Source organism: Acomys minous (assembly GCF_964271855.1).
Source record: "Acomys minous genome assembly, chromosome: 4".
Classification (NCBI taxonomy): Eukaryota; Metazoa; Chordata; class Mammalia; order Rodentia; family Muridae; genus Acomys; species Acomys minous.
The window spans coordinates 101795552-101808771 of NC_140486.1; the positions used below are offsets into that span (position 1 = coordinate 101795552).

General features: G+C 45.7%; 1 protein-coding gene and 1 long non-coding RNA gene across 6 annotated transcripts; one reads left to right on the forward strand and one right to left on the reverse strand.

Moving 5' to 3' along the window:
• Window positions 1–696: 696 nt before the first annotated feature.
• On the reverse strand, window positions 697–12577 carry LOC311595648. Of its 5 annotated transcripts, XR_014778519.1 has the most exons (5): window positions 12544–12577; window positions 12178–12338; window positions 6579–6646; window positions 1427–1730; window positions 697–866 (listed from the first exon to the last, which is right to left on the reverse strand). It is a non-coding gene; the product is annotated as an uncharacterized lncRNA (long non-coding RNA). The 5 variants fall into 5 exon arrangements; XR_014778518.1 differs by lacking the exon at window positions 1427–1730; XR_014778521.1 differs by lacking the exons at window positions 12178–12338; window positions 12544–12577 and adding an exon at window positions 8904–9014.
• On the forward strand, window positions 9108–9708 carry TNP1 (transition protein 1). The gene is made up of 2 exons (XM_084778566.1): window positions 9108–9290; window positions 9476–9708. The coding sequence occupies exons 1-2, from the start codon at window positions 9152–9154 to the stop codon at window positions 9502–9504; spliced, it is 168 nt and encodes a 55-aa protein (XP_084634692.1). The 5' UTR covers window positions 9108–9151; the 3' UTR covers window positions 9505–9708.
• Window positions 12578–13220: the final 643 nt, after the last annotated feature.

The following is a 13220-nucleotide window of genomic DNA, read 5'->3' on the forward strand; positions in this document are numbered from 1 at the left end:
CACCACCATGGGCTTTTCAGAAGCACACTGATGACCTCCACAAGAAGGGACTCTGTTGGCAGAACATCTGCAGTGTGTTAGTAACGACCAGAGGTAGAGCTGGTACCTTTATGTAAATTATACACAATTCAGTCACGCAAAGAATACCAAATATCTCTAAGATATTTGACCCCCAAATTGCCCTGCCATACATTAGAGCTAGGGCACTCTATGAGAAATTTAGGGAGTTTGTCCTTTACTGATCCGGCATATTACTGTTGTAGGCTCACTCTTCCTCATGCATATACTGGGCTAGGGATGGAGTGACATGGCTTTTTCTTTGAAAAATATATTTCTCCATTGCTGCTAACAGACGAATCTGGAAGTGTAAGCTGATAGGAATCCAGCTGTTTCACAGCAGCACACTAGCCAATATCTGGCCCAGTTTAGAGAGGTTATCAACCTAAGCTGCTTTCAGAGCCAGAAAGCATCCCAATGTATCCCAAGCCGAAGCCCAACCATGAATTTCACTAGTAATCTTCCAAACAGGAAAAAAAATGACATGTTTCCTCTGACTCATTTGCTTCTCTCTCAAGCTACCACACCCCGCTATCTTATTACATTTTTTTTAAGGCTGGGGTACTCCAGGGACCGCACATTATTACTTCTTAGCTAAATAATTACACTCAAAAGCACCTTTTTTTTTTTTCAGAGAAAGAGGAGGATTTATTTAGAGACCCTGGGGTGGAGAGGCCAGGTCAATGATGATGATGATGGTCTTAGGCCTGCAGCTGGAGGCACTGTCCTCTGAGTCAGTCATGGGGACAAGCATGACTTGGTACTGCATGGAATCCAACAGTTTCTTCAGCCAAAGCATGTGAGCCTCACTGAGGAGACAAATGAGAAGCTGTGAGGCAACATTGGATGGTTTTGTCTTCTTTAGAGGGACCTTGCCAATTCTGTTAGCTGAAAATGCCATCACAGGCAGGGTTTCAAAGTCTCTGAGAGGCCACCTTCAAGGAGGTAGGTCCAGTGATAACATCAGTGTCTCCTACCGAGTGGACAAGACCAGAGGGAGACTTTACAGCACAAAGACCAGGAACAAGGACATCTGGCTCTTTGTGTGCAAGTGGAAAAAGAGATGTGTCATTTGGGGAAGGGGAGGGGCAGGTAGGAAAAGTAGCTAAGAGAATTTTAGAAGTTGTATGCTGAGCTGTACTTTATGCTCAATGCTCTCAAGGGTGTCTAACCTTTCAAAGTTGTGATATGATACTGTTGTCAGCAAATGCGTTTGGGTGTATTCACAGCTAGCATAGCTAGCACAGAACGTACGGGTTCGACACACCTACTTTAGATAAAGTGTGCTGTTTTAGGAAGTTGGTCAAACTAAGATGGCAATTCCTCAATCTTGAGAGTCCCCTTTGTAATCAGAAAGTGTCATCAGTACCTTTGGCCTTTTTTCCTTTTCTGGGGTGATTTCTTTGCTTTGGGTCTCTGTGGGAAATCCTTCATGCAACATGTTGGACACCAACATTTATAGGCTTTCGCCATCTTCTCACGGTCCCCAACTCTGGTCAGCAGAGAGGCTCTGGTTGAAATAATGTCCTCTGGCTGCTCTCCTAGACATCCTTCTCTCTCTCACCCCAAGTCCATCAGCCAAAGCAGTCCATCCATCCTCCCTATGTAAGTGTCTATGACATGGACTTTCCTAGTGAGAGGACCTGATGACTGATGATACACTGTCACAATAGCTGAAAGTAAGAGGAGAGCTTGCTTGGGTGGCTGGGAGCATACTGGAATATTCCAATAGTCAGTCCTTAAATTGACTTGATACTCATCAGTGTCTACATAAGAGCTTTATATGAGGGATTCAAACCAAATGACATCCACTGTACCTTCCAAATGCCTTCTGGCATTTTTCAATAAGTAGGCACTATTGGTCTCATTACCTTGATGCTAGAAAACTCTTGAGAAGGGACTTGAGTGACAATAATTTCAGTGACAATTTGAGAAGCTTTGACACTGATATATACCCAAAATGTTTCCCCTCTCCTGCCCCTCTCTAACAATATGTCCAGCATCCTTATTAAAATCTACCATCCTTGTTCCTTTATCCAAGAACATCTCAAAGATACAGCTTCAACCTCAAGCCCAATATCTTAAGTTGTGTACAGAAAAAAATCAAGACAGAATCTAGTAAATATGAAATTATGAGATGGCTACACCATCACATGATATCTCATAATGGTGTAGCCATAGAATGAGGAATTTTTTGGGTATTAAGAATCAGATTTTTCCATGAACATTCAGTTATTCATACTCAATTTGGCTACAGAAATAGAGGTTACCTGATAGAAAAAAATGTCTGGCTAGAGAAGGATGCTAGAGGTAGAAGAGAAAGGTAAGAATATAGACTACATCAGCTAGGAAAGTTTCCCAGTTAGCCTTGTTTACAGGAAGCTTCCCTGGGCAGCACTGAAAGAAAAGAAAACCTTAAGCAGCCCCCCAAAATAGTTTATCTGAAGGGAACAAAGATTCTCAAAATGGGCTACTATTTATTTTCATATAACTGTGGACACCACAGATGCAGATTTAGTAACTACGATGAAGAAAAAGAGAGAATCTAAGAACACACCAAAGGTTGAGCCTAAGTAAAATGGCTGTTTGATGGAGCCACACAACAGGGTCGAGTTGACAATGAGCTCCTAAGAGATAAACCATATCCAACCTTTAAAGCCGAGTTTCCAGGATTTCTTCACAAAAGAAAACAAAGGCAGAAAATCATTCTTTAGGACCAACAAGGGTAGGGAAGGAGAGCAAGAAACAGGAAGTTTACATAGCACTCTCTTTCTTTCTTCCTGTCTACAAAGTGCCTGAGGTGAGGAGAGAGACAGGCAGGTGGCAGAGGCAAGGAAATGTATGCATCACAAAGAGCCCAGAAATCAGGGGGACCCTAAGTTTGTGCTCCACAACTTTTTAGCAAGATGGGAGCAGATTTGTCTTACACCAGGAATAATATAACTGACTTTTGGAGGCAGTGATTTTGCCTGCAAGAGCTCCTGTGTGCTGGCCTGAAGGGCTTCTTTAGAGTCTCCTACCTTAACCAGGAAACTGTGCTAAGCTCAGTTTGTTTGTCTTTCCTCCACTACAGCAATGTCCCTATCACCACTGCAGAAGGGTGGTCTATGGGGGAAAGAGACATCTCTGCTTATGACAGAGTCCCTACCAGAAGCCAGGCCATCTTGTAGCATTACCTGTCAAATTTCAGCTGATGAGAGTGAGGCTGCTCCAAATTTAACTACTGCAGCATTTGAACACAACCTAAGCTTTTTCTAGGCAAGTTACTTGTGCTCTCCCAACATAGGAATATGAGGATTAGGGGCAGTACTTCCGTTTTATCTGCAGATTATATGAGAAAAAAACAACACAACAGTTTTGAGGATTCTGTCAGAACACAAGCAGTGATGGCTGCAAGCAAATAGATAAGCCATAAGGAAACTCTGTCTTTCTGGGGAAAAATTGAATTCTTATTCTCTTCATCTAAGCCTGGTCAGAATGGTTATGTCATTCATGTTAAAAAAAATAATAATAATAATACTTATCCAGTACTATAACCCAAATCTATAACCCAAAATATGTTCCACCATACAACAAGGACACTTGCTCAGCTTTATTTGTTATAGCCAGACTTTGGAAACAACCTAGATGTCCCTCAACTGACGAATGGATAAAGAAATTGTGGGACGTTTATACAATGAATACTACTCAGCCATTAAAAACAAGGAAATCACGAAATTTGCAGGCAAATGGATGGAACTAGAAAATATCATCCTGAGTGAGGTAACCCAGACCCAGAAAGACACACACAGCATGTACTCACTTATAAGCAGATTTTTAACCATATAGTACAGAATAAATATACAATTCACAGACCCAAAGAAGATGAGTAACAAGGAAGACCCAAGGGAGGATGATTAAATCTCACCCAGAAGGGGAAATAGATCCGACAGCAGAAGTGATTGAAGAGAGGGAACAAGGCAGGAGCCTAGCACAGCTGTTCTCAGAGAGGCTACAACCAGCAATGGATCCAAACAGAAGCAGAGACTCATAGCCAAACATTGGGCGAAGCATAGGGAGTCTTGTGGGAAAGTGGGGTGACGTATAGAAGGACCTGGAAGGGACAGGAGCTCCACAACACCAATAGAACCAACTAACCAGGGCCCAGAGCAGCTTGTGGAGACTGAAGCACCAACCAAGGACCATGCGTAGACTGGACGTAGGCCCCCTACACAGATGTAGCAGATGGGCAGCTCAGGCTTCATGTGGGTTCTCTAGTAAGGGACATGGGGGGTGTCTCTGGCATGGACTCTGTTGCCTGCTTTTTGATCACTTCCCCTAGTGGGACTGCCTTGCCAGGCCACAGGGGAAGAGGAGGTGCTCACCCCTAGTGTAAGTTGATAAGCTGGGGTAGGTGGAGGGTCCCCTTTTCTGAGGAATAGGGGAGCAGGAATAGGAGGGACAGTGGGACAGGGAGGAGCGGAAGGAGGGGCTACAGTTGGGATATAAAGTGAATAAACAAATTAAAAACAATAATACTTCTTATAATACACCCTTGCTGTGGGGTATCATGTGACCACTTGGTACCTCCTCTGCCTGGTGCACTGGCACCAGCCCAGTAGTCACAATGCTTTGTATCATCAATTATGAGGGTACTAGCCTGAACATGTGGCAACCTCCGAACCCTTTCCCCTCTTAGCGGCAAATACTTGGGGGGGGGGGCAGGTTTCTCATAGTAAGTGATGCTTCTTGGAGCCACTTCTAGTAGCTCTTGGAACAGAAAGAGAATAAAGAAGCAAGGCAAATGAATCAGACATGGGAAAGAAGAGGGAAAAAGACAGTTCAACCATGCGTCATGGCCCATGGCAAGAAACATGGGCTGGGAATGAGCTCTGGGCATGGAGTCTGACTTTGCTTACCCCCTCCATCCTGGGCCTATTTCCTATGTTCTCCTGAAACACTCCAAACACAAATGTCCCTACTCCATTGATAAATGGATTAAAACACATTCATTTCTATAGACCATATGGCCTCTAACTAAAGGATACTACACTGCCAGGGTATTCTGGGAACAGGTATGTTCTTTATATGCAAGTTAGAAGGGGCAGGAAAGTGGACAATGTTATCTGGGCCCTTCTGAATTCTCTAGATTTACCAGCAAGTATAAGGACTGTCTGAAACTTAAACAGATATACCATACCACTTGTCCTAGCCCTCTCCTTTGAAATTTTCTTTTGGGGGGAGGGTGGGAGGTTGAGACAGGGTTTCTATGTGGAGCATTGGCTGTCCTGGACTCACTTTGTAGACTAAGCTGGCCTCAAACACCAATCCACCTGCCTCTGCCTCCTGGGTGCCATGATCCTAACACGTGTGCAAAAGAAAAAGGCAGACATGTTGTTAAGCCAAGCAGGAAGGCCCCTGCAGAGCAATGGGCAGTTCTCTTCAGCCTGGAGACCAACAAGAGTGGGTCAGCTCCTTTAGAAAAAGGGCCCCCAAAATAAACAGGACAAGGACCCCTGAAAGATCTCCCTAAAAGCTCAATGTCTGTGTAGATGGGAGAGGAGCCAAGCAGAAAAACAAGAGAACATCTGTAGAACCAAAGTGCTCCAAAATGTCTCCAGCACTTGATGGTAGAAGTGAGCTAAGTAAAAGTTCGCCCTAGGTCTCTGGTGTCTCTTGGTTTCTCTACCAAAAACATCAGATACATTCTGGGCTCGGAAGCTCTGACCTTCATCCACTTTCACCTACCCCAGCCTCTCTCTTTCGATGCTCCTGGTGTGTTTGAGCTATGACATGAGCAGCAGTACACAAAGAAGGGCGTTCATGTGAACAGGGTAGAAGGTCTTCTCTCCCCAGCTGATCGGAGAGGGACTCGGGCTTAGTCACCACCATGTGTAAGGGCTGGAAGCTTTTCCATTCTCCCTCTCAATAAACTCCTCTCAATAAAGCCCTGAGTTGCTGGGCAGATCTGGTCCTGTGAAGATATCTATTTGACTTAGTGGAGTCTGGAGCCGAGAAAGGATCCAGCTGGAGATACGGCTGTCACAACAATAACACTCTGAACTTGTCTTTCCTACCTGTGGAATTGATAGTTCCTCTTCATAAAGGCCAGAAAGCAATTTCTCTCGCTTCTTTCCCCTTTCCCTGGCTGTCTCCATCCCCTCTCCAACGTCTAACAGAAGCTAACCACTTCTATCTATATAAGAAACAAAGGCGAATTCCATAGGGCAAGCCAAGGTGTGCAAGAAACAGGTCTACCTGGCTATTCTATGTTGTTGTTTTTTCACATCAAAATAAAACAGCAGAAGCCAGCATAAAGACAGAGATATTGAGCAGACAGAGTTACCAGATGTTTCTCCATTATATGGGGGTTTCCACTGAACCTGCTCAGGGCCAGATGTGAGTTCATGGGTCTCCTACTAAGCTGCCTTTGGCTACTTCACTGGGACAGAAAAAGCAACTCAACAGTGATTGATTTCAAGCCTGCTCTGTCCACTCAGGAGACATGGTATAACAGCCAACCCTCAGGTCCCCAGTCTCACCTTTGCCTGGCAGGTGACTCGCTTCTCCGTGTATTGCTCTCTTCAGCTCAAGTTTCTCAGAATGATGTCTGAAATAGAATTGAAGATGAGACCTTTTTGTTTGTTTCTTCCCTAGCTCTCAAATGCCTTTTCCCCTGTGATCTCAAGGCATCTTGGGAAGAACAGGTTCTAAGAAGGTGGTAGTTGGTAAAAGAAACGGTATCCTGTCTCTAGGACCATCCAAGGAAAACAAAAATCTTAAACCTAAGGTCCAGTTCCTCTGAAATACAGAAGTGAGCACAGAACACCAGAGGGTTGAACTGTTCTCACCAAATCTTTCTCATTATGGTGGGCTGACCGTCCTAGTCCCAAGTGTGACCATAGCTGTCCTGATAGCAGATAAGGCATTACATATGGTCTCTCCGTATGACCAGCTCAGGAGAGAAGGTACATCCACCTAACAACTCTAAAAATGGGGTTCACATTTTTCTTCCACAAAGGCTATCTCCCCCACCTCTCTGCCAACTACTATGAGAAACTTCTTCCTTTTGTTAATCAGACATTTTAAAAAAGAAACAAAACCTGAGTCCCATTGGATAAGGCAAGGTGTGGAGGAAAGAAATCCACAGGAGAGAATGTTTCCTGTGGAGGATGTTGATAACTACAAGGGGACCACACCACCACCAACTCATCTCCGAGACCATCTATTCACCTAGCGCATCATAGTTATTTGTCAACAAGAGTCTTGAAAAATCTAACCAGAGCCAGAACCAAGCCAGGCTGTCTTCTGTGGAGACCAACACACCACACACTAATCAAGGCACAAAATGGACTTTCTCATAGATGTTACAGGATAACGGGCAATGAGTATGTGAAATGTGGGGGAAATCTTCCTTAGAACTGTAGGACAAAGTGGGAAAAATATGATAATTTAAGAAAACTAAATCCTATCTTTTTAACCAACGTATTCCACAAAGGCTCATGGCGACCCCACTCTATGGCAGGATCATGTAGCACCAAGCTCTAAGTGGTGAGCTAAGTCCTGGGTTTCTTGGAGATCTGCGTTCTCATGGGCCTGTTCGTAGGAGTGAAAGGAGGAAAGGCTGGAATGGACAGAGGAGCTTGAGATACAAAAGGGCAAGTATAGCTCCACCCTCTCTGTGGGAATAAGTCACAAAGTGGTACCTTACAACACAATGCGGGTTGGAAGAAAAGCAGATACCAAAGCATCCTCAAGTGCACCTGGAAGTGTTAAGAATGTGAAGAGGGTGCCATAATGAGACTTGTGGACTGTTGAGCTGACACTACCAGTGAAAAGGCTACTAAAGCATGAAAGGAAGTGGCACTTGCAACATCTTTTCTTACTTATAAACATGAGAAGCATAAGGCAGGGGGTTGAACTACATCCTCTCTTCTATTCAAGCAACTTTTGCTAAGAAACCTCCTCCTCCATGTTTGCTCGGTTCTTGATTAAGAACAGTAATAGAGAAAACTGTGGCTGCTGAAGTTTGTCTGAACTCAGTATGAGTTAAGGAAGGACCAAAATGTTGCATGACGAGGCTTCCTGACTCATATACTCAACAATCATTGCTTAGTTTCTCTATTTAGAAGTCACAAACACACTTCAAACCCATATTCAAAAGCCCAGCCTGACTGATCCTGGCACCTCAAGCATCCACACAGCTGCATTACACAGAAACAGGCCACTCCTTGACACCATCTGCTCTCATCCGCCACATCCATCTCCAAGACTCCATCTTTGCCTGGCTCTGTCTCAGCCACTATCAGATCCTTTCTCCTGAACTGCTGCTTTGGTCTTTTATTCATTCCCATCCCCACTTAGCAGCATCAACAGAATTCACTGTGTAGATGGCTGATCAGTGCTGTAACAAACTTCATCCACTAGGTTGGAAGTCCCATGCACACAGGACTTTTGTCTCTAGACTATGCCTTTAGACTATTTCCCTAGACCCCAAACACGTAACATCCTCAGCTCCCAAACAGACAAGTAGAAACCTTTGGGAAAGATCTTTGTCACATCTTCAGGGGTTCTGGTCCTACTGGTTGGTAGCGGATAGAAACCAGGGACATTGCCAAAGATCCCAAACCACATAAGACAAACCAAAACTTACTCAGGCCCTAGTGTCTAAAGTACAAAGATTGGGAAGGAATCAGCTCTCCTAGACTCAAGTGTTTATGAAAATGCATTTGCTGCCTGCAGGCACTGTGAGACTGATACATGCACACTTAGTGACTTTTAAATTCCCTCCAGACAACATACTTTAATGGCCACCAGTAAAACTCTTCCCAGGCCTTGTACAGAAGTGGGACTTAGTCATTCAGTACCTGTCTGAAAAGCCTTCGTAAACCTAAAAGGAGGATCTCAAAATTGAGAACCAGACTTGAGCTGCACTGCACAGGCTGCCTTGCTTCATATGTAGCACTAAGGGGTATCAAAGACTAGTGACATCACAAGAAAGCCCCACCCAGCTGCTAGGCCACACCCCTCTGCAGTCACAATGGCTAAGGCTTTAAATACATGGACTCCTGGCCCTGCCGGCCTTGCAAAGCCCCTCATTTTGGCAGAACTTACAATGTCGACCAGCCGCAAGCTAAAGAGCCATGGCCTGAGGAGAGGCAAGAACCGAGCTCCTCACAAGGGCGTCAAGAGGGGTGGCAGCAAGAGAAAATACCGGAAGAGCAGCCTGAAGAGTAGGAAACGAGGAGATGACGGTAAGTGAAGGGTGAGCAGGAGAGCAAGGGACATGCTCTGTCCCAGCCACCTTCATGGGGGTGGTCCTCAGCAGAAACCAGCAATCTCAGCCTGAGATGCTAGAGTTCCGGTGGCTGAGTTCCTGGGGACAAGGATTCTCATGGCTATGTTCTAATGGGTGTCCCTGTTGTCAATCTGTCCACAGCAAGTCGCAACTACCGAGCCCAAGTGTGACGCGGCAATGAGCTCTGCCCTGGTGGACTTCAAACAGCACCAGGCAGCAACCAGAGGACAGCAGAGGGGAACTGCCAAAGAGATCTGAAGTTAGACCAAAGCCAGAGAAAGATCCTATCGAGAGTGGGTAAAATGCCAGGCGTGACGAAGTAAGGGAATGTATACGTTGGCTGTTTCTCCCCAACATCTCAAATAACATTTTGAAAACAAATAAAATTGTGAAAAATGAGTGACTGGTGTGGTGCTGGAACAGCCTCACTGCCCGGCCAACTGTTCCTACATGGACCCCCTGGCTTAACTTCCGCCATTTTTCTAGTGCAGCTTTTGCCTACCGCAGTACAGTCTGCACCAGGCTCCATGCCAGCAGGGAGATGTCCTTCTGGCTTTTGGTCTTGCTTTTTGGTCCAGCCCCCTTCCTCTTGAAATGTTGCTTTCAGGGTCATGTTGTAATGCCTCTCAACTAAGGTTCTGTTGGACCCAGAGCACCAAAAGGAACAAGGTGAACCCTGAAATCTCCACTCAAGGTCTCTGAGTACACAGCAAGTTGGGCAATACAACCACCAGGTGATGCACACCAGTCTGAGTCATAGAAGGCCTTTGTGTCTTGAAAGAGGAGGAGGGTGAGGCCTCTGGCTGGGGGAACAGCAGTGGGCAGATGTGCAGAGGGGCACTTGGAAAAGTAGTGACCCATTCCCCGTACTTTTAGGATCACTTGACTTCTGTAGTGGCTCTCATGGAAGATAGAGGACAGGTCCTAGATCAGAGGTGTTTGCCTCCTGCCTTCTCTACTACATGGCAGAACTCAGGATGGTGGGCAGCTTCTAAGCAGACTCTGGCTCTGACATTGGGGGGGATATGGGTGGTGTTCTGTGTGGCATCTGGCCTACAGCCAGTGGGAAATAGACTTTCCCACTTGAGCCTTCAAATCAGCCAACTAAAACACATCCATGCTCCTGACCTCAGATACTGAGGGGTAAGGTCTTATGTTAAAGGACCTGGGAAAGATTCTCAACTCCAATCACAATGAACACTTTTCTTTGTGCCTCCCACCCTGGGCCACCCCACTTCAGGCACCCAGCCCTTCCTGGGGATTCTGCCCCACTTCCACCCCATCTTTTCAGTCCTGTAGTAAAGGCAGTCCTGTAGTCACTCTTTGGATGACTGACTCAGCTTACCTGTAAGCTGACCCAATGCAGCTTCATACTATGTATTGCTCCAGCCTTTTAGATACACACTGCTTATGGCCATCCTCTGCTTTCAGACCCACAGTACATAGGCACCCAGAGCCTTTCAGAGTTCCCTGTGGATGTGTAAGCATGTGTCCCTTGCCTTTAGAAAACACCCAGGCCTAGAGTCAACTCAGTACAGTGAGTGCATCTTAGGGGACCAAAGCCTGGCCTTGGACGTCAAAGGCAGCGAGGGAGGGGTGAGGGAAGCTGGGACTGTAAAGTTCAGACTTCCGTAATGCTACAAAGATGGTGGACTCCCAAAGCCTCATCTGGAGTCATGTAAGAAGACAAGCCTCCAGGTTCACATGTATGATTGTTTAGATTGGGTTAACTGAGCGTGGAAGACTCACATGAAAGGAAGGCAGCACCATTCCCTTGGCTCATGTCCTAGGCTGCACAGAAAGGAAGCAGGCTATAGGAGCCCATCCTATGAGCTGGGACCCCAGGCTCAATAGTAAGAAAATAAACTGTGCACCAACATTCATCTCTGCTTCCTGACTACGGACACAATGAATCAGAGGCCAGAAACTCCTACAGTCATGGCTTTCCATGGTGCGCTCAAACTATTTGCTGAAATAAACTCTGCATGTCTGTTGCTTTTGGGCTCTGTGGGGTCAGAGTTCAGGAGGATTGGCCACACAGCCCAGTATAATAATCAGAAGGTCCAGGCAACCCTGATGATGACTTCTGCGTTCTCTCAGAGGACTATGAGGCCACACAAAAAGGTGTAACACTTTCTGAAGCATTGCAATTCTGTTCCACTCCACCTGAATTCCTCAACCTTGAGGCTGAGAGGCTCACCATGTTCAGAGAAGGCCCTGACAGAGATGCCACACATCTATCTTAAACTTCCAAAGGGGCTATTGATTCACCTGATCAGAAAAAACAAGAGGCATATTGACTTCAGTGATTTCACTTAGAATCCATCTCTGACTCTTCTCCAAGGGCAGAAACCATATGTAGCAATACACACCTGTAGTCTTAGCTCTTAGGTGGCACAGGAGTCCATCCAAGGCCAGCCTTGGCTACATAGTGAATTTCAGACCAATTGAAGCTATGAATCTATGGGAACTTGTCTCAAAAACCAAACCAAACAAAAAAAAGCCCCTAGAACCAACAGATTATAAGAAGTTCATGAATTCTGGGGGGAAAAATTGTTGCACAGCTCCCTGCAAGTCTCTGACATCTTCAGCCACCATGGAGGACTCACTATGAGGACTTATTATTACCTTTTTGACTGAGCTCCCATCTCAGGTACTTTTCTATGGCTGTGGTACAATACTTTTGATAAACGTTACCTAAGGGAGAAAGCACTTGCTTGGGCTCACATTGTGAGGGAACACTCTAGTCAGGGAAGTCCTGGTGGCAGCGGATGAAGAAGCAGCTGGTTACATTGTATTCACAGTCAGAAATCAGAGAACAATAGATTAGCACGTCTCCATACCTGCTTCCTTTCTGTGCAGTCTAGGACAGGAGCCAAGGGAATGGTGCTGCCCTCCTTTCCTGTGGGTCTCCCATGCTCAGTTCACGTGTTCCCAGAGCCTTGTCTTCTACATGACGCCAGATGAGATTGACTCTTAATCACCATGTCTTCCCATCCTGAGCCTAAAACAAAAAGAGTGTCCCTGAAGTCATTTGAATATCCAAATAAAATTGGAAAGGAAAACGGATACCGGAAAGAAAATTAACACGTATGTGCTACAGGCACAAAGTACATCCTCAGTCTCAGAGCCCTTGGACATGACAGTGCATAACAACACTATCAACCTTTCCTCCACTTCTACAGGATGACAGAAAAGCCAGGCTCTACCTAGGCAAGTGTGTCTAGGCTTGGTAGCATACCCACCTCTAGTTGCTTAGCAACCTCTGACATCATCACAGGCTGCCCACCACCACATGGCTGCCCACCTCTCTGTCTCTCTGTCTCTGTCCCCCTGGAGTGCCCATTTCCTCCTCTCCCACATTTCTTCAATTACTCTTATACCATATATGTTGTGTGGTGCATATTTCATATTTAACAACGCCACATGCAGGCACCCGTCCTCAGTCTATCTCTATGAACTCATATCCAAGGTCTTCAGGCTTCCTGTGCAAGGCATATGTGTCCACAGAGTTGAGTCAAAAAAAAAAAAAAGATAGCCATGTGCAGCTGAAATAGGCACTGGAGAGATGCATCTGTGAGCAAAGGATCACCAGCAGCTAGGAGAGTCCCCCAGAAGAGTTAAGCTGCGGCCACCTAGATTTGAGAGCACTGAGGAATGGCCTCCAGAGCCCAGTTATTCACTAGAGAATACAACTAGTAAATCCGTCATTGTTTGTTTAGGGACCCTAGGAATGTAAGAGCAGCTGAGTCTTTACTCAGCTAAACAGTGTACCATGCAGCCAGGAGCATCACCATTCTATCCAGCCTGAGCAGCGCTGAGACCTGCTTCCCTGCAAGGCTATCTGGCTCCAGTGAACTTTGCTTTGAAATCCTGTTGGTGTGGA